Consider the following 27,967-nt stretch of genomic DNA (forward strand, 5'->3'; position numbering starts at 1 on the left):
TCTTACTGCTGATTCGTTGCGATCATTGCATGTGGAAAGCTGCAAAAATGTTTCTCCAGAAATAGCTTCAGACTTTATGGTATTCGCCCGCTGACCTTATCGTCTCCATGAATACAGTGTTCCTTCATAATTATTTTACTTGGCATGGCTGAATAAAATGAAGAGGCTGCCACGGTTAACGCAAGAGCATCATGGAAACAGGCCACACAACTTAAGTTACATCAGGAGCGACCTGCTGATATATCAAGTACCGTCGCATAGATCTGTTCCAGGAGGGACAACGGAGTCTGTTAATATTTCAGACTTCAAATAGTAAACTGTATCGTTAGCATTGCTTCTGGTGCTTCATGTTTCATGTTTTTCAATACAACATAAGGATTAAAGTCTAGTGATTGTTACCTACTTGTCTCCTGTCTGTATTCATGCAAGTAAGCCATTTTTGTTGCTCTAATTTTGGTGTAAGAATAAGATCACGTCTACCTTTACTTTTCTAATCATAGACAGAGAATTCTTTTATGTTTCAAATGTTTCATCGGCTATAAACTGCGCACCATCAGAGTGGTATTATAAGCACATTTTGGTTTTTACAAGTCGAAACTTGCAATCAAAGTTCCTCCCTACGAAGTCCGATCACTATTATTGCGCTATGCAAATCATGTGAGGCATTATGCCCAGCATTATCACGAACAGCTGTCACCATGCATTACCGCTCTCCAATGATGACTCTGCACCTGACGCTAAACGCACTAAGAAACTGCAGGTAAGAGAGCTGTCTCTGGCCAATTACGAGTTGTAATACTAATAAACAATGAAATTCTAGTTCGGATTGAGGGAGGACAAAGAAGCAATTCATAGGCGGGCTGCTAGAATTGTTGCTGGTAGGTTTGATCATCACGCGAGTGTTACGGGAATGCTTCAGGAACTCGGGTGGGAGTCTCTGGAGGAAAGGAGGCGTACTTTTCGTGAATCGCTACTGAGGAAATATAGAGAACCAGCATTTGATGTTGACTGCAGTACAATTTTACTGGCGCCTATTTATATCTAGCAGAAAGACCACAAAGATAAGGTAAGAGAGATTAGGTCTCGCGTGGAGGCATACAAGCAGTCATTCTTCCCTGGTTCTGTTTGGGAGTGGAACAGGGAGAGATGATGCTAGTTGTGGTACGAGGTACCCTCCGCCGCGCACCGTGTGGTGGATTGCGGAGTATGTGAGTATGTAGATCTGCAGTTTGATCTGTCGTTTCTGTGTAATATTGCAGAAATATGTCAAGAGACTACTAAGATGTACTTTAATGTACTGTATCATAAAAACACAATTTAAGTTCGATTACGTTTAATGAAGTAATCAGCAATGAGATACACAACAAACATTGCGATAATTATAACGTTCTAATGAAGGGCAGTAGATACCTGAAACCGGAAAAAGAAATATAATTTCTTTTGTACAGCTCAGTGTTGATTATTTCAGTAAATGGAAGATGGGTAAAATACAAAGCAATGACTTTATGCAGTTATGGAAGGCGATAAATTAGAATAAACTGTCAGTGTAATGAGAGAACTTGCAATCCGCTCACACAGCATGTCACATATTTTTCAGTGTGATATATAATTTTTTTATCATTACCATCACAGAAATGAACATTGCTTTATTTAGGTATTATTATTTCACATAATGCATTAAAAAACATGATATCAAACTTTCTGTACAGTAGTCAATTGGTTCTCAATCTGAGAAACACCAACTCTAGAAACGCCGAATTTTAATGTTCCGGGCGTAGAATCGTGTTGCACATATTCCGCTTGCAGGCCCACGAGAATGTGTTGTTTATTGGTTTTGCTGATGACTTGAACAGTCCCGTGCTTGATGAGACTTATGCTATCAGAGAGACCTCCAACACTTTAACACACTGTGTGTCTTAGTTGTCGCTGCATCACAGCTCCTCCTTCGTCTTTTCTTCGTCTGTGAATATCATTTGCATCTTGACAGCCTGCAACAAACAGAACACACAAGTTACGTTGATACTGCCATGTGGAAGACATCCACCAAGAACTCCAGAATATTAGTTACTGTTTTATCAGTGCACCACGCACACAATGAAGCAGTGTAAGCATCTAAGTGGGCACTATCTCATCTTGTTCTGTGTAGAACATACACTGACGATCAAGAAAATCGCAACACCAAGAAGGAGTTCTGTGACATGAATGAAAGTTGACAGACGTGTTTGTACATCTGCAAGATGATATCTATTCAAATTTCGAGCCAGTCGTATAAGACGGTCATAGGATCATCAGCCTCTCCCTTACATCGGGCTACGGTTTCATACATATAAAACCTTTCTACCCTTTTTGCATCATAGCTCCCTAAGGCATAACAATTTTAATGTGACAAACGGTATCGTCAAAATGATCCGACTACATAAAGTGCCAATGAGGGTACAAAATTCATTAACCTAATAAAGTTAATACTGGCAGTATTAGTACTAATGCAGCTGCCACTGATAGTGATAATAGTAATGACAATAATAAGAATAATGATAATGATAGTGACAGTGATCGATGTGGAAAGAATTTATAAGTTTAAGAGGCATTTTCTATTCACTTATAGGACGTAAACGAAAACCTTCATTTGTTGACTAACCACCTCACGTTACTGTTTGAAAAATATGCTTCCCCAAAACCGAAAAAGTAAGAAGGAAACTTGCACCTTGGCTCAGTGAAGAACTAAAATAGCTTATGAACTTCAGAGACGCTGCAGAACGGGCATACGGTCTACGACCCACGCCTGAAAACCGTATTACAAACGGAATAGACTCAGTCATTCTGTGATAAAAAAAGTGACGCATGCACGTACATTAAACAACAGAAATACACCAGCCGTCCGACAGATTAACCACTTGCTCTTGGTATAGGCAACGTGAAAACTCCAGCTACTCCCACTGTCGCCGCCGAAGGACAGAACCGGTACTTCAAATTACCTATACCCACAATTGAACCACAAAAGAAACAGAGACCCATTGATTATTTCAGAGGCTTCAACGATTGTGGCCAAAAAAATTCTGTCTAAGGCATATTACTGGCAGTACCTCTAAAAAAAAGCCATCCTGCAAGACCATATCAGCACCTATTGGACATAACGCCGTCGGAGTCCGAATGTTAAAGCTACTTACTGATCCACTACTGCCCACTATAACAGATATCTACGACCATTCGTTAATCACAAGTGTTCTCCTGCGGTCTGGGAACAGGGATTAGTTAAGCCACTACCTAAAAAGAACGTTGACACAGCATCCTCTGATTGCCGTCGATTAGCATTCTTCCAGCAGTGTTCTGGGCCTTAGGATATATAGTCCATGACCATCTAACAACTTGCCTAACTATTTAAAACCTGCTAGACGAATATCAATCAGGTTCCGCAAACATGGCAGCACAGAAAAAATGGCTCTGAGCACTATGGGACTCAACAGCTGAGGTCATCAGTCCCCTAGAACTTATAACTGCTTAAACCTAGCTAACCTAAGGACATCACACACAGCCATGCCCGAGGCAGGATTCGAACCTGCTACCGTAGCAGCCACGCGGTTCTAGACTGAAGCGTCCACAGCCGCTCGGCCACACCGGCCGGCCGCAGCACAGAGTCTGCCTTAATAAAGATAACAAACGAGTTGAAGCTTGCCCTGAGAACACAAGTGGCAACTATCATCTGCATCTTTGACTTTAACAAAGTTTTGACACTATGGACTGCGACATTTCACTTGCCTAACTTAGCAGCGTAAATTTATTTTCAAGTGCAGCGCAATAGTTTCGCTCATGCATGACGTCCCGGCAGCAGCGCGTCATTTCTGACACAGAAAGTTACAATGGAGGCAGGAATTATATTAGGAAGTACGTTAGGTCCTATATGGTATTGATGTCAGTAAGATACTTCATAGATTTATGAATGGGAATTTTCACGTCGGTTGTGTATACGTACGGAGGGAAATTCACAGGAGACCTCAGGAAAGGCTGTCCCGATAACTCATGTAAGACATGGCAGAAGCCAGGTATTCTATGAACAATACCATAGTCTCACCAGGGTCTCCGTCGGTATACAGATTACATTGATGCTGATTCCGGCCGCGGTGGTCTCGCGGTTCTAGGCGCGCAGTCCGGAACCGTGCGACTGCTACGGTCGCAGGTTCGAATCCTGCCTCGGGCATGGATATGTGTGATTTCCTTAGGTTAGTTAGGTTAAGCAGTTCTACGTTCTAGGGGACTAATGACCACAGCAGTTGAGTCCCATAGTGCTCAGAGCCATTTGAACCATTTGATGACGATTCTATCACCCCAGAGCAAGTAAAATGATAATTACAGAAATGAAGAGGCTAATGGAAAAATCAACTGCGGCGTCCACTAAAAATGCTATTTCATAAGATCCTGAACACGTCAGGGCCCCCGCCTATTGCTTGTGGTTCGGGGAACAGGACATTTTAGTCAAATTATTTACTTTAATGATTGCTGAGTTTGCTCTGGTAGTCGAAAGAGTTATTGAAACTATGTGCCATCTACCCAAAACACCTTAATGTCGCAATTACAAATAACAATGTATTTTATATAAATGACAGAAAACAATGATCAGAAAAATTAGTTGCTACTAGGGTCGCCTCCACTATGTTACTTTACAGTTATTGTTGAGATGGTGTCCACACATATAAAGGACACAAAAGTCTTATAATTATGTAAAAAGAAGAATATGAATCCGAACAGAGCGTCAACAAAAAAAAAAAAAATGGCTCTGAGCACTAAGGGCCTTAACTTCTGATGTTATCAGTCCCCTAGAACGTTGAACTACTTAAATCTAACTAAACTATGGACATCACAGACATCCATGCCCGAGGCAGGATTCGAACCTGCCGCCGTAGCGGTGACGCAGTTATAGACTGTAGCGCCTAGAACCGCTCGGCCACCCCAGCGAGTATCAACAGATCAATAAATAAAGGAACAGAAAGAATCGTCACCAGATGGGTGAACTCCAACGAATTAACTCAACACCGAAAGGAAACAAGAGTGTTTACGGGGAAACATCTACTTTGAAACAAGACGTAGGTTGCAGAAAAAATGCACGGTAGTGTGTAAAGCGCGTGGGTAAGATCATCAAAGCTGCATGTGGAAAACCGGGACTTACGCGTCGGGATGCACCGTACTGTAGTTGTTACCTGTTGTAGTTGTTACCTGTTGATAGCGAGGGCCGATGGGATGTAATTGCGAATCGCAGATCTCATCATCTTCCTCATTACTGACTACGGACGCTACTAAGTTTAAAATAAAAATTCAATAAAACTTCGACAACCTGGCGGAACGCCGAAGTCGAGAAAAAACGAGCAAGCGGGGAATCGGAAAGAGAATGACCATCCTAAAGACAATAGAAATAAAATTCATCTGTAAATTTTGATAGCAATCCTTCAAACAGCGAAAAGGCACCCAGACCAAACTTTCTAGCCAGTCCCAGAAAGGAGCTAGAAGCTTCTCCGAACTTCGTTAGCTAACTCCGACCACAACGCAAAAGCAATATCCTCCAACCAGGTTCGAGTTTATGGAAACGAGAACCGAGTGTCATCTCATTCCTACAGCCAGACATGTTTTCTGAAAATTCTGGGAATATTGGTGATTTTTACAGAGTGTTCTCATGGAAAGGCCAGAGTTCAGAACTTTCACTGACGCTTGTGGTAACGGTGTCTGGAGACCAAAACAAAGCGGGATAACTATAACTGTACAGCAAAAGGCTCCAAAAAACTGAGTTCTCGCCCCTTTGACCACTGGCTATGCAGAATATCACACATACGGATATCATCACTTTCACAGTTTGTTTACAGAATATGCTACGAAAATACGGAAGAGAGTCACAAAAGCACACATGCATATTCATGTAAGCAAATGAAATTGAAAGTGAGAATAAATTCTCGAAACGTGTTGTGCTAAGTAGAAAAAAATACGGAACCGGTACAGTTTTCATTATTTAAATTATAAATGACACAGTTGCATGCTTTCCTGAAACATCTAATATGATGAATAAATTTAAGTTGTTAGCGTCTAGCCAGGCAATGAAAGTAGCATACAAGATCAAAAACGTGAAAATCAAAGTTTTCAAAATGATTGCACACATAAAATCAACAAAGAGTATCGCCGTTTGATCTGATTGCTAACTACATCAACTTCAGTGTGGGATACCGAATTCACTGCGTAAATACTGTGTAGCGGAAAACGGAAGCAGCATGGGTAAATAGAGAAAAAAGCTTATATACAAGAAGAAAGACATTCTAAACAGAAAACTTTTAGACATACATTAACGTATATCAAACAGCATGCATCACTACATATGGAATATTGTATGGGAGAAAATTCATGATATAGTTTATCTTGAGCTGCTGGACTACTGACGTAGAGGGACCCGATATTGCTCCGATATTGTTAGTTTATAGTACGATTACACGTTAGTGCGCCGAAACTGCCGTGTTATTATCTGCATAGTGTCTCTCCCACTTCTTCTGTAGCGAGTAAACATGATAGAAACGCCCTTGCATTAATGTGCTGCCTTGCCCAAAGTTACAGAGTTCAAGGAGTGAAAATGTTTCGACGTTTAGTTTGTTGCTACAGTGATAAATTTATCCTGATAAATTTATTCCGGCTTCCCGTAGCTACTGCAAAGATGCATAGTATATTGGATATAAACGAAAAATTTGCCTGTCAAACAAAGCACAGAAGGATAATAAACTAACGAAATGGAGGCACTACGAAACTAAAAATATTCGTTTCTTATAATCAAAAATGATCTACAGCTGCTGTCTATAGATGTGATAGTACAGGAACGTCTTGCGTGATTCCTCTCATAGTTCCGACTGTCCTACTATGCTGATGAAGCGGCATCAATGTCATATGTATAATTCTGAAAAGCAGATATCAACGGATTACAGAGAAGGAAATGTGTGAACAACTTGATATGAAGGATACACTGTGTTCCTCAAAACTCACATTTGTTCAAAAAATAGCTCAAATGGCTCTGAGCACTATGGGACTCAACATCTTAGGTCGTAAGTCCCCTAGAACTTAGAACTGCTTAAACCTAACTAACCTAAGGACATCACACACACACCCATGCCCGAGGCAGGATTCGAACCTGCGACCGTAGCAGCCCCGCGATTCTGGACTGCAGCGCCAGAACCGCACGGCCACCGCGGCCGGCTCACATTTGTTCGTCCATCACCAAACATAATAAATTTATTAATGGAGACGGTATTTGTCAAACTACGACATTCATGCGAAATTTAGATTAAAGGCACCAGGGAAAAGGAACTGAAGCGTCACAAATGTCGCATTTCGACTGAAGTAGATCTTGAAGTGACAGATCATTAGACGGTGGTGTGTGAGCTTTCACATTTGTGACGGATCTCATACAAATCAAATATGACTGCACTATAACTAATATAAATTTACGCATACGTGATTGGGGCACACATACCCGCCTTTTTCATTAGGCTAAATGAGCACATCTTTAGACGTGTCTCTACTTTTCAGTGTAATTGATACTTCTGTCAGCGACTTCTGCACACTCTTATCAGACATTATCCCTGGGGATGTGTGGGAACAGTCCCAGTAGGAGAGTGAAGTAGGTGAAAAACAATGAATTAACTAGCCATAAGAGTAATGCATGAATTAAATTAAATCCAAGAACACATAGAAAGGTAGATCCCTTATCATTTAGCTACAAAATAACAGGTCATCAACTGGAAGCAGTTAAATCCATAAATTATCTGGGAGTACGCATTAGGAGTGATTTAAAATGGAATGATCATATAAAGTTGATCGTCGGTAAAGTAGATGCCAGACTGAGATTCATTGGAAGAATCCTAAGGAAATGCAATCCAAAAACTAAGGAAGTAGGTTACAGTACGCTTGTTCGCCCACTACTTGAATACTGCTCAGCAGTGTGGGATCCGTACCAGATAGGGTTGATAGAGGAGATAGAGAAGATCCAACGGAGAGCAGCGCGCTTCGTTACAGGATCATTTAGTAATCGCGAAAGCGTTACGGAGATGATAGACAAACTCCAGTGGAAGACTCTGCAGGAGAGACTCTCAGTAGCTCGGTACAGGCTTTTGTTAAAGTTTCGATAACATACCTTGACCGAAGAGTCAAGCAGTATATTGCTCCCTCCTACGTATATCTTGCGAAGAGAATATGAGGATAAAATCAGAGAGATTAGAGCCCACACAGAAGCATACCGACAATCCTTCTTTCCACGAACAATACGAGACTGGAATAGAAGGGAGAAACAATAGAGGTACTCAGGATACCCTCCACCACACACCGTCAGGTGGCTTGCGGAGTATGGATGTAGATGTAGATTTATAATGTGTTCAGAAATCAAAATCATTGGCAATAAATGTTAGTCGCGTACTCAGGTGGATTAATGGTTTAGCAGAAAATTTGGTTTCAAGTCGAATTCTGTCACAGATTCTCACTGATCTCGACATTCGATTCGTTGCTGGATCAGCATTTCTTCCAGATTTGCGGTGATAATATTTCATATTATTGCATCATAATTTATATTAATTATGTCGATAATATTCAACAAAATCAATTAATATTATTCCAATCGCAAATGATGAGAAAAACGAATTGTCTTTTTTGTCATGGTAGTCTAGACAACACCGTCTGCAAATCTTATTGGGAGAGTATTTGCATATTACAGTTGTAATTTTACAACAAGTATTATAATAATTTTACTTTAAGGAACCAATAGATGAGATCAGTTCAAAAGCTCTGCTAGCCAGACATTATTCTAAACATAATATTACCTTAGGAAACTGCGTTCCTTCAGGAACAGGCAAAACTGCGCTCCCCCTCCCTCCATCTCTCCCTTCCCCCGAAAACTGCCTTACGCAATTCTTTCTATGCATATTCAATAAATTTCAACTTGATAGCTAGGTTAGCTTCTAAATGCGTAAAACCTACTTTGGGTGGCCTTACGACGCAAGGCATCTGAGAAACGCGGCCGATGACCAATGGTAGCCCGTATGTGTGTTCATATGAGGATTTAACGTAAATAAACCGAAGATAACTGTCTATAACTACAATAGCTCATAAACCCTGAAATGTTATTAATCAGCCTCGAAAGGTTTATTCGCGAATCCTTTAGTTACACAGCACATTGCACCAATAGAAATTTGGGAGGAGATAAACTATTGGCTGGAGGGACAAGTAGATACCCCTCTGCTTGATTGATTGCTTCCACCACTGCAGTGTCTCGTTACAGTCTGCAGTCTCCAAATCGGAAAAGTCAGAAGCCTTCGATAAAATAGAATATTTGTTCTTCGTGCGCTCGCCTGTCTTTGAGAGCCTACAATAACGTAAACACATGTAGTACGAAATCTGTTGTTGAACGTGAAGGAGTTGTGCAGACGGCAGCTGTATGACGATCACTGCTTCTACGCAATCCACGTTAGAGACAGCCGTCTGCTCGGTAGTAGTCGTTTCTTTAGGATGCTGCTGTACAAAGGAACACTGTATAAATGACATTACGACCAAAGCTTGCATTTACAGTCGTGGTTCGAAGAAGCGCTTTTCTAACAGCCAGAAGATGGGTCACGAAGGGTAGGAGAACTCACCTACCAGCCTCGCTTAATTCTTACGATACTACATTCTAATTCTTGGTATGGGTGACAGGGTCTTATGCAGAGGACCTTCTTAGGCTATTTATTGTCAAGAAATTATTGTAATTCAGTACTGTTCAATGTCTGACCTAGTCTTTTATTCAATGGGAGCATCTTCCACACACACGAATGTATTGTGATTACTGTTACGTCAGCTTGGTAGCTTGAGCATCACAAGTTTCTGACTTCACCAATATTTCTAAGAAGGATATGCTCATACGTAAACCTCGAGTACCGCATCATTTTCACATATGATTTTTTGTAGTTTATTTTGTGGCATGATGGTTTCTTTTTTATAAACCTAAGTTTCATGTAGGAAGAGTTGTTTCTTCAATGAGATTTTCACTTTACAGCGGTGTGTGCGCTGATATGAAACTTCCTGGAAGATTAAAACTGTGTGCCGAACCGAAACTTGAACTCGGGACCTTTGCCTTTCGCGGGCAAGTGCTCTACCAACTGAGCTACCCAAGCACGACTCACGCCCCGTCCTCACAGCTTTACTTCCGCCAGTACCTCGACTCCTACCTTCCAAACTTTACAGAACCTCTCCTGCGAACCTTGCATAACTAGCAGTCCTGACAGAAAGGATATTTTGGAGACATGGCTTAACCACAGCCTGGGAGATGTTTCCAGAATGAGATTTTCACTCTGCAGCGGAATGTGCTCTCATATGAAACTTCCTGGCAGATCAAAACTGTGTGTCGGACCGAGACTCGAACCCGGGACCTTTGCCTTTTGCGGCAAGTGCTCTACCAACTGAGCTACCCACGCACGACTCACGCCCCATCCTCAAAGGTTTACTTCTGCCAGCACCTCGTCTCCTACCTTCCAAACTGTACAGAACGTCTCCTGCGATCCTTGCAGAACTAGCACTCCTGAAAGAAACGAAGTAAATCTGTGAGGACGGGACGTGAGTAGTGCTTGGGTAGCTCAGTTGCTAGAGCACTTGCCCGCGAAAGGCAAAGATCCCGAGTTCGAGTCTCGGTTCTGCACACAGTTTTAATCTGTCAGGAAGTTTCAAAGGAAGAGTTGTGTTCGTTGTCATATCCTACACGTATTTCATGCAGTTTGGTTGTGGATGTAATCTTCAGTAGGTATCAAGCACTGTATCGAATTTATACCACGAGCTTCGCTATGTCTACTGTTCAGTCCGATCCAATGACTGTAGTTTATATTGTTTTGTATAGGTTACCATGCTGATGTAGTTGTGCCAAATGCCGTCGATGCTTCTCCTGAGTGTAGATCAATAATCCAAACTACATTTGTCTCGTAAATTTACATGGTGATATAATTCTGTCAGTTGCTGTCGATGCATATAGCTTCCATTGTCAACCACAGAACTGTCTCTCCGGCGCCTTTACCTATCCTAAAGCAAAACAGATCGCCATCTAACACACACAAAAATATACTGGAACTGTATTTATCTATCCCGAGGCGACAGGAAACTGTTTTCAGCTCCAAAGGGTGTCCTGCATCGTATTAGGCGTGGTGATGTATTTCTGGTGTTTCCTTTTGTTCATCCCCTGCATCTTGCTCCATTTGGAGTTACCGAGACGCACTTGCTGGCCCACCTCTGGTATTCGCTCACCTTGTAGCCTTCGTACGTGGAGATGCTGCTACGGACACGGTCCACCCTGGTGGCGGACGCCCTCCGGCCCTCGGGCAGCACCCACCGCATCAGCGGCGTCACCAGACTCCTGTCCACGGTGGCGAGGTCCCTCTTCCCCGTGACCAGACTGATGACCACCGCAGCCACCAGCGTCACCGCGAGGCCCATCGTTGTGTACCACAGGTAGGACACTCGGTAGATGGGCAGAACAGAGCTGGAACAAAAATATTTTAGTGAGACATCACTGTTATTGTGTCCGGCAGGTTTCGTGAGAGCTACTCGAATGTAGTTACAAAGCACTACGAAAGAATATTTCTGTCAACATTAAATGTTCGTTATAAAAGTTGTGCTAGTCTCTTAGAAAAACTCAGAAAAATTAAGCTCCAAGGAAAGTCCGTTAGTATAAAATATGCTCAGATTTCCATTTCTCTAGTCGACATGTATGCTATGCCGAAAAAGAAATAAAAAATCATATTTAAAAAATAGTATTAAATATTAAGGGGGATTGATATAAGTGAGAATTGTTATCATCTTTTATTCCATGGAAATGATTGCGCCCCATGGTCGTGATGTAATCCAGGATAAAAAGAAGGTCAGTGTCGGTCGTAATGGCATATGTCTGCTTCACTGCATTTAGTCTGACAGTGCAACAATCGTCAGTGCGTTATAAGTTGTCATCTACACTGAACGTAATTATAACGACACATATTTCATTCTAACTCAGACATGTACAAGTGTTAGTCAAACTCAGATGGAGTAAAGCTTCACAGTTCAGTTCACACATAGTCATTCGCACTCTTTTACAACACTTCTATATGCATTCTGCTTGTTACGCCAACTTTCCTATTTTCTGAAGCAATTGGGCTCAAAAAGTCATTATTCATGCAACAGATGGGATACAGCGCTGTATCGCTCTATTTGTCGTATACGTACTTATTCTTACACTTTATGTATCAACAGAGATATTCGACGCAATCCTAGCAACACGTCGCCGCTCTGGAATCTTTAACGTGCGTTGCTTTCAGATGAAAGTGATTTGCAGTCTTCAGAACAGCTTCGAGCCACCAAGTGGAATACGCCACACTGCTAATACTGTGCGATCAGTCACATACGTTGGCTCTGAGAGTAGCTCCACTTGTTAATCTCTCATGAACCGCCCTCAGTGGCGTAGTGGCACAGATGTAGCGTCACCTGTATGGAGAATTCGGGCCATTGCAGTACCGAGCGATGAATCTCTGATCGTCATGCATAGCCCTTTTAAGGTGAGTCAGTTGGTCTCACAAGGAAAAAGCTTGCCTAACAGGTGTCCGGCAGGTTTCGTGAGAGTTATACGAATGTAGTCACAAAGCACTACGAAAAAGAATATTTCGATCAACATAAAATGTTCGTTATGAAAGTTGTGCTAGTCTCTTAGAAAGAAAAATTAAGCTCCAAGAGAAGTCAGTTAATAGAAAACATGCTCAGATTTCTTTCTCTCTACTCGACATTTATGCTATGCCGAAACAGAAATAAAAAATAAAAAATCATATTTAAAAAATAGTATTAAACACTAAGGGGGATAGATATCAGTGAGAATGGTCATCATGATCGATTCCATGGAAATGATTGCGCAGCATGGTTGTGATGTAATCCAGGATATATAGGAGGTCAGTGTCGGTCGTAATGGCATATGTCTGCTTCACTGCATTTAGTCTGACAGTGCAACAATTGTCAGTGCGTTATAAGTTGTCATCTACACTGAACGTAATTATAACAACACATATTTCATTCTAACTCAGACATGTACAAGTGTTAGTCGAACTCAGATGGAGTAACGCTTTACACACCTGAGATAAAAGGTGTGTTTTTTAAGTAAGTACCGTTCTGAAATTTAAAAAAAAGACGTGCTAAGATATCTCAATTATTTTATTTTTACATGAAAGCCTGTACCTTAATCTATTTTTCTACATAACTTCCGTCAATACTGAGGCACTTGTTATAACCTTGTATCAGTTTCTGAATACCCTCCTGATTAAAGTCTGCCGCCTGACTTGTTAACCACTGCATTACCACTGTTTTGGCTTCATCATCGGCTTGAAGACGCTGACCGCCCAGGTGCTTCTTCAAGTGCAGGGACAGATGATAGTCACTGGGTGCAAGATCGGGGCTTTAAAGAGGCTGATCTAGAGTTTCCCATCGAAAAGATGTGATTCGCCATATGCGGGCGGGCATTGTTATGCAACAAACCGATGCCCTTGCTAAACTTCCATGGAAGGTTGCTTTGATTCTGGTGTGACGTAGGCCACCCATGTGTCATCGCCCGTAACAATTTGCCTTAAGAAATCATCACCGTCGTTGTGGTACCTCTCAAGGAAAGTGAATGCACTGTCTAAAGATTTGGTTCTGTGCACATCTGTCAACTTTTTCGGTACCCAATGTGCGCACAATTTTCGGTCATTCAAGTCCTCGTTCACAATGCCATACAAAACGCTACGAGAAACGTTAGGAAAGTCATCGCACAAGGAGGAAATCGCAAAGCATCTGTTTTCTCTCACCTTATTGTCCATTTCCTGCGCCAAACTTTCATTAACGACCGAAGGACGCCCACTCCGTTGTTCAACATGCACATTTGTGCGGCCGTCTTTAAATGCTACCACCCACTTTCTTACCATTCCATCACTCCTAATGTTTTCTCCGTAAAATAAACAGGTCTCACGATGAATATCGATCACTTTTAGGCCTTTAGCACTAAGAAATGTTATAACAGCTCGTACTTCATAGTCGGCGGGACTAACGATTATCGGAGGCATCTTAAACATTCAGTACACAACGTAAACGAGGAAGAATCAGACAGACTGTAATGGCGTCAGTGCGTAGATTAAGGTACAGGCTTTCATGTAAAAATAAAATTATTGAGATATCTTAGGACTTTTTTTAAAATTTTGAAACCGTACTTAGTCAAAAAAAACACGCCTTGTACATTGTAGTGTGTCTTTATATATTGAAGGGCCAAAGAAACTGGTATAGCCAAGCATAATCAAGTACAGAGATACGTAAACAGGCAGAAGACTGTGATTTAAGTGAGTTTGAACGTGGTGTTACAGTCGGCGCATGTTCGATGCGACAGTATCTCCAAAGCAGCGATGAAATGGGGATTTTCCCGTTGCGACTATGAATATCATGAACCCGGAAAACATCAAATCTCCGACATCCTGCAAGAACGGGACCAACGACGACTGAAGAGAATCGTTCAACATGACAAAAGTGCAACTCTCCCATAAATTGCTGTAGATTTCAACAGATTTCAATACTGGGCCATGATGAAGCGTTAGCGTGCGAACCATTCAACGAAACTACATCGGTATCGGCTTTCGGAGCCGAATGCCCTCTTGAGTACTCTTGATGACTGCTCGACATAAAGCTTTACGCCTCGCCGGGGCCCGTCAACATCGGCGGTGGACTGTTGATGACTGGAAACATGTTTCCTGGTCGGACGAGTCTTGTTTCAAATTGTATTTAGCAGATGGACTTGTACGGGTATGGAGACAATCTCATGAATCCATGGACCCTGCATGTCAGCAGGGGAATCTTCAAGCTGGTAGAGGCTCTGTAATGGTGTGAGACATGTGCAGTTGGAGAGGTCTGGGACGTCTAGATACGACTCTGATAGGTGACACGTACGTAAGGATGCTGTTTGATCATCTGCATTCATTCATGTCCATTGTGCATTCCGACGGACTTGGGCAATTCGAGCTGACAATGCGACAACCCCAGCGTCCAGGATTGCTACAGAGTGGCTACAGGAACACTAATCTGAGTTTAAACACTTCCGTTGGCCACCAAACTGGAACGCCTTGCAACTTTCTGTTCAGAAGATATCTCCAACCTCTCATACTCTTACGGATTTATGGCCAGCCCGGAAGGATTCATGGTGTCGCTCCGTGCCACATCGTTTTGCGGCACCTCTGCGTGCTCGCGGGGGCCCTGTACGGTATTAGGCAGGTGTACCACAGCGTAATTACGTCAGTCTACATGACTACCTATAAGGCACTCATGGTAGATAATCTAGATCTCCAATGCTATAAAAAAGACAGATGGCAATACGACCGATGCTGACCTTCTTTATATGCCAAATAAAAATGTTTATGTCATCTTCTGGATCTGAAGAAGAATGATATGGCATACTGAATGGATGCAAAGGCTTCTGCGCACAGATCATGCACTGAGAGTACAGCAAAGGAAGATGAAGTTATTGAGAAATAGCAAATATGGAAATAGCAATACACCTAACATCAGAGTCAAGGAGTACGAACAGACGAAGAGAAGGAATTCTGCTATCATGGAAACAAACGCACGACAGGCCAACCAAGAAGTATAGAAGAAGAAGACTAGTACAGGTAAGAAGAAAAGTTTGGGCCAAACGTAATCTCTTATTATGACCACAGGCTTTAGTTTTTAGATATCTCTGAGAGCGGCACTCTGAACAGAGAATCGTATGGAGCTATGACTATTTGAAATGAAGCAAAACAAGAGAATCCGACTTTTGAGAGACACTGTGAAGGAAAATCGCTAAAACCTCCCTACGTCGGAAAAATCCAAGGATGTATCGAGAATCGAACCCGGATCCTTCTTCACCAAAGGCAGCGACGCAAACCGTCGGTACTTTTTGCAGACGATATTACTGTTATAATTAACCCCATTAGAGAGAAAGCAACGGAATAGATATTATATGATATTCTCCAAAGAACTATTAAATGGTTCCCTGAAACCGGATTATCCATGTGTTGTTGTAGTTGTGGTCTTCAGTCCAAAGACTGGTTTGATGCAGCCCTCAATGCTACTATATCCCGTGGAAGTTTCTTCATCTCCCAGTACCTACTGAAACTTACATCCTTCTGAATCTGCTTCATGTATTAACCATAAATTCTGAAGAAAACACTACATTTAGTTCTGTACAACAAATAGTGTCTTAGCAACAACTGATGTAGCACATTCAGTTAGTAAGTGAGCCGATAAGTAGGGTAGAATGCTCCGAATTTTTGATTGTACATACTGATGAAAACTGGTAGTGGAAGAAACATATTATCGACTTCTCAAAGAACTGAGTTCAGCTACTTTTGTTCTTCGTATAAAATTGCTAATCTTGGAAACAAATGTATCAACCTCCTGACATATTTTGCCTATGAACACTCAATAATGTCATACGGAATCATTTTTTGAGGTAACTCATCGCATAGAATGAAAGTATTGATTGCATAAAAGTGCACAATAAGAAAAATGTGCTGTATTCACCCACGGACGTCGTGTAGGTCCCTCCTCAAAGAGCTAGGCATTTTAACTGCACCGATGTAATACATTCATTCGCAAATGTAATTCGTCGTAAATAATTCATTACAATCTCAGAAGTACAGTGATGTACATAACTGAAACACTGGAGGAAAAAAGCACCTTTCTTAATCACTATTAACGTTGTCACTTAACACTAATCTTGCATACATATCTAATAAACTGACTCGTTCCACATCATTAGGAGAAAAGAATCGTTTAAATAATCTAAGGAACATGTAACTAACTAGCTACAGAGGCGCTCAATCTGTGAAGACATCAGGGAATAACTTCCGTCGTAGACGAATGTGTCACATAGGGTGGAATTCATGTAAGACAGACTTTGCCAACAAGTAATGCGCAAGGTTTGGTGTGCTACTCTGATATGAAGAGGTTAGCATAAGGATGACACCAGTTAAGAAAGTGAAATGTCTACGTCCTTTACACGAAGTGGGTCTTGTGCGAGGCAAAATACGTCAAGGTGGAATAAATTTAAACTGGTGTTACATTGGTTTCATCTGTCATTTTACCCAAACACTTTTAGGAACGTTAAGGATTTGGAACACGCAGTTGCACAAGACCACTTGTGCTCCACATTTTACCTCTTCTTGTCCACAGGTGTGTTTCCACTTTTCGCTCGAAAGCTCTTTTGTTTCAAGTGTTGATATCGCTTCATTTGAACTCAGGATCGGTTTCTGATAATTTTAGTGGAATAACACAGCTTGTGAAATTCTTCCTTTCCTGACAAGCCCTGTGTCAATGCGCACCCATGATTGCAATGTTCTGCGCTGTAATTTTTTATTTATCCACCAACACTTCCCCGCCTTTTGGAAGACGGCCAAGGTCTCGATGTTCAGGAAGCCGGGAAAAGACCACTCCCTCCCACAAAATTACCGACCCATCAGACTGCTGAGCGCGCTGAGCAAGATCGTTGAGAAGGTAATACTAAAACGACTCACCAGGCACTGCATCACAAACGACACCCTGAGACCGGAGCAATTCGTTTTCAGAAATCACCACTCAACAACATAACACACGGATACAACACAAACAAGACAACCGGGGCGGTGTTCCTGGACATCGAAAAGGCACAACGGCCTAATACGCAAACTTAGTGACGCAAGGTTCCCCGAGGGGCTCTTACGTCTCATACACTCATATCTCACGGACAGGAGTTTCAACACCGACGTGCAGGGCAAACAATCGACATGACATTGTATACAGGCAGGAGTACCCCAAGGAAGTATCCTAGGGGCCTTACTGTTTAACCTCTACATTAACGACCTCCCACCTACACATAACACGACGGTGGCAATCTACGCGGATGACACTGCCATCCTCGCGCAAGATTGGAAGCCGTCTAACATTAACTCACGACTACAGACTGCACTCAGAACGGCGGAGCCTTGCCTGGTGAAAGGGCGTGTTAGAGTAAACGTCGACAAGTGCGAAGCCGTTCTGTTCACTAGGAGACCGAAGCAACAGCGCAAACATCAGCACTGCAACCCAATAATACTACACACACGCCCAATACGTTTCCGCGAGAAGGTCAAATAACTCGGTGTCTGGCTGGACAGGAAACTACTGTGGGGGGACCACATTCAACACGTGACCAACAAAGCTAATGCGAGGCTCAAACAACTCTACCCTATGCTTAACAGGCGTAGCACACTGAACAGGAGGGTGTCCAGGTCCATGTACATGACACTTATTAGACCCCTGATGACGTACGCAGCCCCTGTCTGAGGATACGCTGCGCCAACTCGCCTGCGCCGTCTACAGCTCATACAGAACAAAGTACTCAAAATCATAAGCAATGCTCCTCGCTACACGTGCATCGCGGACCTCCACCAGGAATACCGGCTAGATACTATCTTGCAGGTATTCCAAAAACTCTCCACACGAATGTACAATAACACGAGACACTCGCGCAACCCGTTTATTCTTTCTCTGGGTAACTACGACCACAACCATAGATGGAAGCATAAGAGACAAAAGACATTACTGGCTAGGAACTAAACATCTATGGTCCAAAGAACGCTAACACGACAGTACTGGCGAGCCCCTGCAACACAGTTATTACTGGAAACCCAGGTGCGCGACCAGCCGAAAAACAGGAAACCACAGGGAAACCGTACTGTACACAGCACGCAAACCAGCCACACACACACCCTACACCGTCTGTGAGCCGATCTGTGACCGATCGCCCACTAATCTACAACGACCTTGAACTGTTGCAGGGACGCAGCAACTGCAGCAAGCGCCGCAACCAGCTCCAACAACGACAAAGGTAACGATGCCAGATACCTCGAACTAATACAACCACACCTTGCATGCACTGTCGCAGATAGCAAGCCGCTACTGCCGTTACTACCTGTCCTACTGTCGCAGAGGTTTTCTTCCCTTGGCTCTTGCCTTGGCACTTTTTTTCCTCTGCCCTTACAACCGCTACCCTTCAATCCTTTTCGACCACTTCTATCTCCTGATGGAGAATATTAATGAGTATTGTTACCCAGACGCATGGACAACATCACAGCCCACGTCCTGTGACGCCTGATTCAAAAACTAACATGTTTACGGAGGTGACAGTAGAACTTTTGGTTTGGTCATCACGTTGTTGTGGGCGTGGAGGAGCCCCATCCTTTGTTAAAAAAAGCTGTAATTTTTATTACACTACTGGCCATTAAAATTGCTACGCCAAGAAGAAATGCAGATCATAAACGGGTATTCATTGGACAAATAAATTATACTAGAACTGACATGAGATTACATTTTCACGCAATTTGGGTGCAGATCCTGAGAAATAAGTACGCAGAACAACTACCTCTGGCCGTAATAACGGTTTTCTTACGCTTGGGCATTGAGTCAAACAGAGTTTGTATGGCGTGTACAGGTACAGCTGCCCATACAGCTTCAACACGATACCAAATTCATCAAGGGTAGTGACTGGCGTATTATGATGAGCCAGTTGCTCGGCCACCATTGACCAGACGTTTCCAGTTGGTGAGAGATTTGGAGAATGTGCTTGCCAGGGCAGCAGTCGAACATTTTCTGTATCCAGAAAGGCCCGTACAGGACCTACAACATGTGGTCGTGTATTATCCTGCTGAAATGTAGGGTTTCGCAGGGATCGAATGAAGGGTAGAACCACGGGAGTAACACATCTGAAATTTAACGTCCACTGTTCAAAGAACCGTCAATGCGAACTAGAGGTGACCGAGACGTGTAACCAATGGCACGCCATACCATCATGCCGGGTGATACGCCAGTATGGCGATGACGAATACACGTTTCCAATGTTCGTTCACCGCGATGTCGCCAAACATGGATGCGACCATCATGATGCTGTAAACAGAACCTGGATTCATCCGAAAAATAACTTTTTGCCATTCTTGCACCCAGGTTCGTCGCTGAGTACACCATCTCAGGCGCCCCTGTCTGTGATGCAGCGTCAAGGGTAACCACAGCCATGGTCTCCGAGCTAATAGTCCATGCTGCTGCAAACGTTGTCGAACTGTTCGTGCAGACAGTGGATAAGATGCCTGCCATCTCGACTGGTAGTGATACGAGGCCGTTGGGATCCAGCAGGGCGTTCCGTATTACCCTCCTGAAACCAGCGATTCCATATTCTGCTGATAGTCATTTGATCTCGACCAACGCGAGCAGCAATGTCGCGATACGATAAACCGCAATCGTGATAGACTATAATCCGACCTTTATTGAAGTCGGAAACGTGATGGTGCGAATTTCTCCTCCTTACATGAGGCATCACAACGGCGTTTCACCAGGCAACGCCTGTAAACGGCTGTTTATGTGTGAAAAATCGGTTGGAAACTTTCCTTAAATTAGCACGTTGTAGGTGTCGCCACGGGTGCCAACTTTGTGTGAATGCTCTGAAAAGCTAATCATTTGCATATCACAGCATCTTCTTCTTGTCTGTAGCACGTCGCCTTCGTGGTGTAGCAATTTTAATAGCCAGTAGTGTAGTTCTGTGTAACTAGAAGCGGTATCGTTATAATATTTGTCTCGGTCGCTTATTCGTTATAAAATAAAAAGGGATAGACTGTTTCTAAGCGATACAATACCGAAAGATCACAAATTGTCTGCTACTGCCATTTGGTTGAACTTGTCAACCTGAACTAATTGTGCGTTTTGTGTCAGCTCGCAAGCATCGCGCTTACCTGGTCTCACTGGCCAAGTGGAATGACACGCGGTTACATATATAACACGAACATTTCACTACGACTTTCGGCAACAAATAGAATGGCACTTACAAGGATGAAAGACTCATGACGTTGGAGAATGCAATTGGCTAGATCGTAATAACTTTATTGTCAGTTGACACAGCCAAAAAACACAATGTAACGGCCTGCACTGGCTCTCATCAGAACTATAAATTGGAAGTACGAAATGAACGTCGCGCTTTGACTTAGTCATCGTTACGATGTTCCAAGTATGTCAGAATGAGCCGAGAACTCTCAAGGCAATTTTCAAAAGAAAACTATTCGGATAAACATTAGGTCGAGTGAGACATTTCTAGGTCAAATGCTCATTAACAATGACTACAATACTCATTTGCCTTCTGTTCGGAACGATTGAGAGTCCAAAAATAACTGACCTCTAAGTACTGAAGTATAGAGTCACTTACAGTAAAACTATCTACACTAACGGAAGAATGGCGTACACACACGGTAAGCAAGAAAAATTGTTCTGATTACTCGTAAGTCATATATCCAGTAAGGGCACTCGTAAGTCATATATCCAGTAAGGGCACACAGCATCAATTTGAATGAAGTTACAAGAAAAATCCTCCCTATGAATCACGGACCTTGCCAAGCTTGGTTGGCTCGTGTGCCTCAACGGTACAGTTAGCCGTCCCATAGATGTAACCACAACAGAGGGGTGGATATCTTTGCAAAAGACACAATAACCTGTTGTTTCCGAAACGAGGCAACAGCCTTATATGATAACAGTCTAGAGAATTGACCTAACGTTCCAATACCGGCATTTCTGTGATATTTTTGCACTCTGAAGAATGAAAGCAATGGGAAACTACACCTGTTTTTCCCCTGACTTTATGCAGATCGTTCTTATAGCTTAACGATAATAGTTTCCTCTTCTCTTCCGGAGGTAAAATAGTCCCCCTTTCGGATTTCAGAGCGGGAACTAATCAGAAGGATGTCACCAACAAGAAAATCAAATGATAAACCTACGGGGCAGAGCGTGGAATGAATGTTAGAACTCGTGATAGGGAATGTAGGTTACAGAATTTTTTAAAAGAAGGAAATGGGTAGATTGAAGTTAGATATTGTGGCAATCATTGGAGTGTAGTGACGCCAACAACATGGCTTTTGATAGTGACGCCAACAACATGGCTTTTGAAACAGTTTGTAAAGGATAATACAAGATCAGAAGGGGTAATGGCTGTAATGGTGAGTGAGGATTTACATGAACATTCACAAAAGCAAAGCGAAAATAATGGAATGTAGTCGAATTAAACCAGCTGATTCTGAGGGAATTACATTATGAAACGAGAAAGTTAAAGTAGTAGGTGGGGTTTGCTATTTGGACAGCAAAATAACTGATGATGGCAAAAGTAGAGAGGATGTAAAATGTAGACAGGTAATGGCAAGAAAAGTGTCTACGAAGCAGAGAAATTTGTTAACATCGGATATAGATTCAAATATCAGGAAGTCTTTTCTGAAGGTGATTATGTAAAGTGTAAAGTGAAATATCGACGATAGGTAGTTTAGATAAGAAGAGAATAGAAACTTTAAATGTGGTGCTACAGAAGAATGCTGAAGATTAGATAGATCACGTAACTAAGAGGAGGTACTGAAAAGAACTGGTGAGCAAAGAAATTTGTGGCACAACAAGAGAAGAAGAAGGGAGGTATTCTGAGACATCAAGGGATCTGTAGGTTAGTACAGGAGGGAAGTGGGGAGATGCGGAAGAGGTAAAAATCGCAGAGTGAGAAAAAGACACGAATACAGGAAGAAGATTCAGAGGGATATCGGTTTCAATAGTCACTCGGAGATGACGAGGTTTGTACAGGACAGAGTAGCGTGGAGATCTGCTTCAAATAACTCTTCCGACTGATTACCACAACAATAACAATAACTGAGGAAATACGAATGCGTGTCGTAGCAAAGACAGAGACGAAGCCAACTCTGACCAGATCAGTAAATGTTCATACGCTAACTAGCTGAGCACGCGATGGATGTATTGGAAGAACGTACAATTAATCAAAAACAAAAGCAAAAGAAAAACAATACTCAGACAGGTATGGAAAGTTTATTATTAATGGGGGACTCGAATTCCATAGTGAAAAAGAAAGATAAGGAAATATAGTTTGAGAACAGGGAGTGGAGGAAGGAATGAAGGCCGGAGAGGATAAATCTGAAGAGAGCATAGTTTGATCATTAGTGAAACCTCATTTACAAATCATTTGAGAGTTTGTATAAATGGAAGAGTTCCGGGGACGCTGGAAGATTTGAAATGTATTACTTAATCGGAAAACATAGACTTCTAAAGAAGATTTTAATCTATAATATATTTCCCGGTGGTAATATAGGAATTCACTGGTCACGAACTGCAGACTAAAACTGAACAACTGCGAAAAGACATTAAATTGAAGAGATGGAATCTGTATAAATTGGAATAAACAGGCAGCTGTTTTTAGGAGCTGCAGAATGAGTACTAGTCGACGACTAAAGCAACAGAAAGGAATGCAATAGAAAACGAATAGAGAGCTTTGAGAGATGAAATAACAGAGCATCAAACAGGTACAATGACATTACCAGATACAAATCCATGTATAGCTCAGGTAGTACAGTGCTTCACTGAAGAAAGGAGAGAAACATAAAGATGCAGATAATGAAGAACATGAAAGGGGAGAGACACATCTAAGATTTTAAATTCGTAGAGAAGGCATAAAGGTTAAGCAGCAATGGCGAGGAGTTAAATGCAAAGCTGCAGGAATATGTACATCTTTGGGAAGGAGTTGCCGCCTATAGCATGATTGGATATGCTCTAAAAGTAGAGGAGCAGCTATATGAGTAACAAGAGCTTAGACGGCAGGCCCATACAACGGAAAGAATGGAAAGTTAAAAAGTCGAAGGAGTCTGTAGAAGGATTATACAAAAGAAATGAACTTAAAGGAAGTATACACAGAGAAGACAAAAAAACGGAAAAATAAAAACCACCATACATTACAATGTCCAATACGATGTAGGAAACCGTTGACATTGAAAACGCCTTCTAGTCATCCTGTGTGGGCTTTAGGAGAATTCTATGCCACTCTTCATGCAAAATAATGGTAAGATCAGGTAACGATGGTAGAGACACACTCATCGCTCTTTGCAAATTACAGTATAATGGTAAGATCAGGTAATGATGGTAGAGACACACTCATCGCTCTTTGCAAATTACAGCACAAACTAAGATCTTGTGATAGTGGTGGCCAGGGGAGATGCGAAAAATCATCCTTGTGCTCACATAACCAGTAGCGGGCTGTGCAAGCTATTTGAAGAACTGCGATGTCGTCTTTAAGCAAGGCATCATCGTTGTGGACCAAATACACCGTGGGACGGACCTGAACAGCCAAAATAGACACCTAAGCCTTGACGGTAATGCGAACCAGGTGAGTAGTCAAGGGCCCCACTGAATACTATGACGTTGCTGCATGAAACATCATCGAAACCCACCCATATTTCACTCTTTAGTAGCAAGCATTCTGCGTCATAGGCTTGGAATGGCATATGACAGACGTAAACTCGGCTAGACGCTGAAAAAAATAGTGACCATCCTACGAAATTACGATCTTCGATGTTCCATGGCCCAAGTTTTATGGCTTCGATACAACGATCTCCTGGTGTGGTTTTGGAGTTACAGCTGACCGTGAAATTCTATCGGGTGATCAAAAAGTCAGTATGAATTTGAAAACAAAATAAATCACTGAATAATGTAGATAGAGAGGTACAAAGTGACACACATGCTTGGAATGACATGGGACTTTATTAGACCCCCCCCCCCCCCAAAAAAAAAAAAATACAAAAGTTCAAAAAATTTCCGACAGATGTCACTTCAGAATAGCAATAATTAGCATAACAAAGTAATACAAAGCAAAGATGATGTTGCTTACAGGAAATGCTCAATATGTCCACCATCATTCCTCAACAATAGCTGCAGTCGAGGAATAATGTTGTGAACAACACTGTAAAGAATGTCCGGAGTTATGGTGAGGCACTGGCGTCGGATGTTGACTTTTAACATCCCTAGAGATGTCGGTCGATCACGATATGCTTACGAGTTAAGGTAACCTCAAAGCCAATAACTGAACGGACTGAGGTCTGGGGACCTGGGAGGCTAAGCATTACGAAAGTGGCGGCTGAGCACACGCTCATCACAAAACGACGCGCGCATGAGATATTTCACGCGTCTAGCAATATGGGGTAGAGCACCATCCTGCCTAAACATCGTACGTTCCAGCAGGTGTTTATCAGCCAGGCTGGGGATGATGCGATTCTGTAACATATCGGCGTACCTCTCATCCGTCACAGTAGGAGCTACAAAACCAGAATATGCATTTCCTCGAAGAAAAAAGGCCCGATAACGGTACTTGTGGTAAATCCAACCCATACCGTGACTTTCTCGTTGTGCAATGGAGTTTCCACGACAATTCTAGGATTTTCAGTAGCCCAAATTCTGTAGTTGTGCGCGTTGACAGACCCTCGGAGCTTATGAGCTTCCTCGGTCCACAACACGCCTCCTGAGACGCGGCAAGGTAGGAGTAGGCAAAAAGCAACAGGGAATAACAATACTAATGTGGTAATAGTAAACTGCAGGAGCGTCTATAGAATGGTTCCATAACTGCTCTCATTCATAAACGGTCACAACGCCCATATAGTACCAGGGACAGAAAGTTGACTGAAACCATACGTAAACAGTAAAGAAATCCTAAACTCTGATTGGAATGGATACCGCAGAGACAGGCTGGACAGTGAAGGGGGAGGAGTGTTTATAGCGATAAGAAGTGCAATAGTATCGAAGGAAATTGACGGAGATCCGAAATGTGAAATGATCTGGGTGAAGGTCACGGTTAAAGCAGGCTCAGACATGGTAATTGGATGTCTCTATAGGTCCCCGGGCTCGGCAGCTATTGTGGCTGAGCACCTGAAGAATAATTTGGAAAATATTTCGAGTACATTTCCCCACCATGTTATAGTTCTGGGTGGAGATTTTAATTTGCCGGATATAGACTGGGAGACTCAAACGATCATAACGGATGGCAGCGACAAAGAATCCAGTGAAATTTTTTTAAGTACTTTATCTGAAAACTACCTTGAGCAGTTAAACAGAGAACCGACTCGTGGCGATAACATATTAGACCTTCTGGTGACAAACAGACCCGAACTTTTTGAAACAGTTAATACAGAACAGGGAATCAGCGATCATAAAGCGGTTACTGCATCGATGATTTCAGCCGTGACTAGAAATATTAAAAAAGGTAGGAAAGTGACAAAAAGCAGATCACAGAGTACCTTACGGCTCAACACAAAAGTTTTGTCTCAAGTGCAGATAGTGTTGAGGATCAGTGGACAAAGTTCGTAACCATCGTACAATATGCGTTAGATGAATATGTGCCAAGCAAGATCGTAAGATATGGAAAAGAGCCACCGTGGTACAACAAGCAAGTTAAAAAAACAGCTGCGGAAGCAAAGGGAACTTCACAGCAAACATAAACATAGCCAAAGCCTTGCAGACAAACAAAAATTACGCGAAGCGAAATGTAGTGTGAGGAGGGCTATGTGAGAGGCGTTCAGTGAATTCGAAAGTGAAGTTCTATGTACTGACTTGGCAGAAAATCCTTAGAAATTTTGGTCTTATGTCAAAGCAGTAGGTGGATCAAAACAAAATGTCCAGACACTCTTTGACAAAAGTGGTACTGAAACAGAGGATAACAGATTAAAGGCCGAAATACTAAATGTCTTTTTCCAGAGCTGTTTCACAGAGGAAGACTGCACTGTAGTTCCTTCTCTAGATTCTCGGACAGATGACAAAATGGTAGATATCGAAATAGACGACAGAGGGATAGAGAAACAATTAAAATCGCTCAAAAGAGGAAAGGCCACTGGACCTGATGGGATACCAGTTCGATTTTACACAGAGTACGCGAAGGAACTTGCCCCCCTTCTTGCAGCGGTGAACCGTAGGTCTCTAGAAGAGCGAAGTGTTCCAAAGGATTGGAAAAGGGCACAGGTCATCCCCGTTTTCAAGAAGGGACGTCGTACAGTTGTGCAGAACTATAGACCTATATCTCTAACGTCGATCAGTTGTAGAATTTTGGAACACGTATTATGTTCGAGTATAATGTCTTTTCTGGAGACTAGAAACCTACTCTGTAGGAATCAGAATGGGTTTCGAAAATGACGGTCGTGTGAAACCCAGCTCGCGCTATTAATCCACGAGACTCAGAGGGCAATAGACACGGGTTCCCAGGTAGATGCCGTGTTTCTTGACTTCCGCAAGGCGTTTGACACAGTTCCCCATAGTCGTTTAATGAACAAAGTAAGAGCATATGGACTATCAGACCAATTGTGTGATTGGATTAAGGAGTTCCTAGATAACAGAACGCAGTATGTCATTCTCAATGGGGAGAAGTCTTCCGAAGTAAGTGATTTAAGGTGTGCTGCAGGGGAGTGTCATAGGACCGTTGCTATTCACCATATACATGAATGACCTGGTGGATAAAATCGGAAGTTCACTGAGGCTTTTTGCAGATGATGCTGTGGTGTATCGAGAGGTTGTAACAATGGAAAATTGTACTGAAATGCAGGAGGATCTGCAGCGAATTGACGAATGGTGCAGGGAATGGCAATTGAATCTCAATGTAGACAAGTGTAATGTGCTGCGAATACATAGAAAGATAGATCCCTTATCATTTAGCTATAAAGTAGCAGGTCAGCAACTGGAAGCAGTTAATTCCATAAATCATCTGGGAGTAGGCATTAGCAGTGATATAAAATGGAATGATCATGTAAGGTTGATCGTCGGTAAAGCAAATGCCAGACTGAAATGCATTGGAAGAATCCTAAGGAAATGCAATTCGAAAACAAAGGAAGTAGGTTACAGTACGCTTCTTCGCCCACTGCTTGAATACTGCTCAGCAGTGTGGGATCCGTACCTCCTACGTATATCTCGCGAAGAGACCATGAGGATAAAATCAAAGAGATTAGAGCCCACACAGAAAAATACCGACAATCCTTCTTTCCACGAACAATACGAGACTGGAATAGAAGGGAGAACCGATAGAGGTACTCAGGGTACCCTCCGACACACACCGTCAGGTGGCTTGCGGAGTATGGAT

The 27,967-nt window shown here is 42.4% G+C and overlaps 1 protein-coding gene across 2 annotated transcripts in view; it reads right to left on the bottom strand.

Annotated features, from left to right (window-relative positions):
* Nucleotides 1–27,967, bottom strand: part of LOC126284566 (sodium-coupled monocarboxylate transporter 1-like) — a 420,449-nt gene that overhangs the window by 255,247 nt on the left and 137,235 nt on the right. The window contains exons 14-15 of one of the 2 annotated variants that reach the window (XM_049983579.1): nucleotides 11,275–11,509; nucleotides 1,632–1,988 (exon numbers count right to left, since the gene is read on the bottom strand). In XM_049983579.1, coding sequence (XP_049839536.1) covers nucleotides 1,932–1,988; nucleotides 11,275–11,509 — 292 coding nt within the window. In that variant the 3' untranslated portion in view covers nucleotides 1,632–1,931. Of the gene's footprint in view, nucleotides 1–1,631; nucleotides 1,989–11,274; nucleotides 11,510–27,967 lie in introns of those variants that run through there. The other variant, XM_049983578.1, reaches the window with a different exon arrangement.

Source organism: Schistocerca gregaria, chromosome 8, assembly GCF_023897955.1.
Source record: "Schistocerca gregaria isolate iqSchGreg1 chromosome 8, iqSchGreg1.2, whole genome shotgun sequence".
Taxonomy (NCBI): Eukaryota; Metazoa; Arthropoda; class Insecta; order Orthoptera; family Acrididae; genus Schistocerca; species Schistocerca gregaria.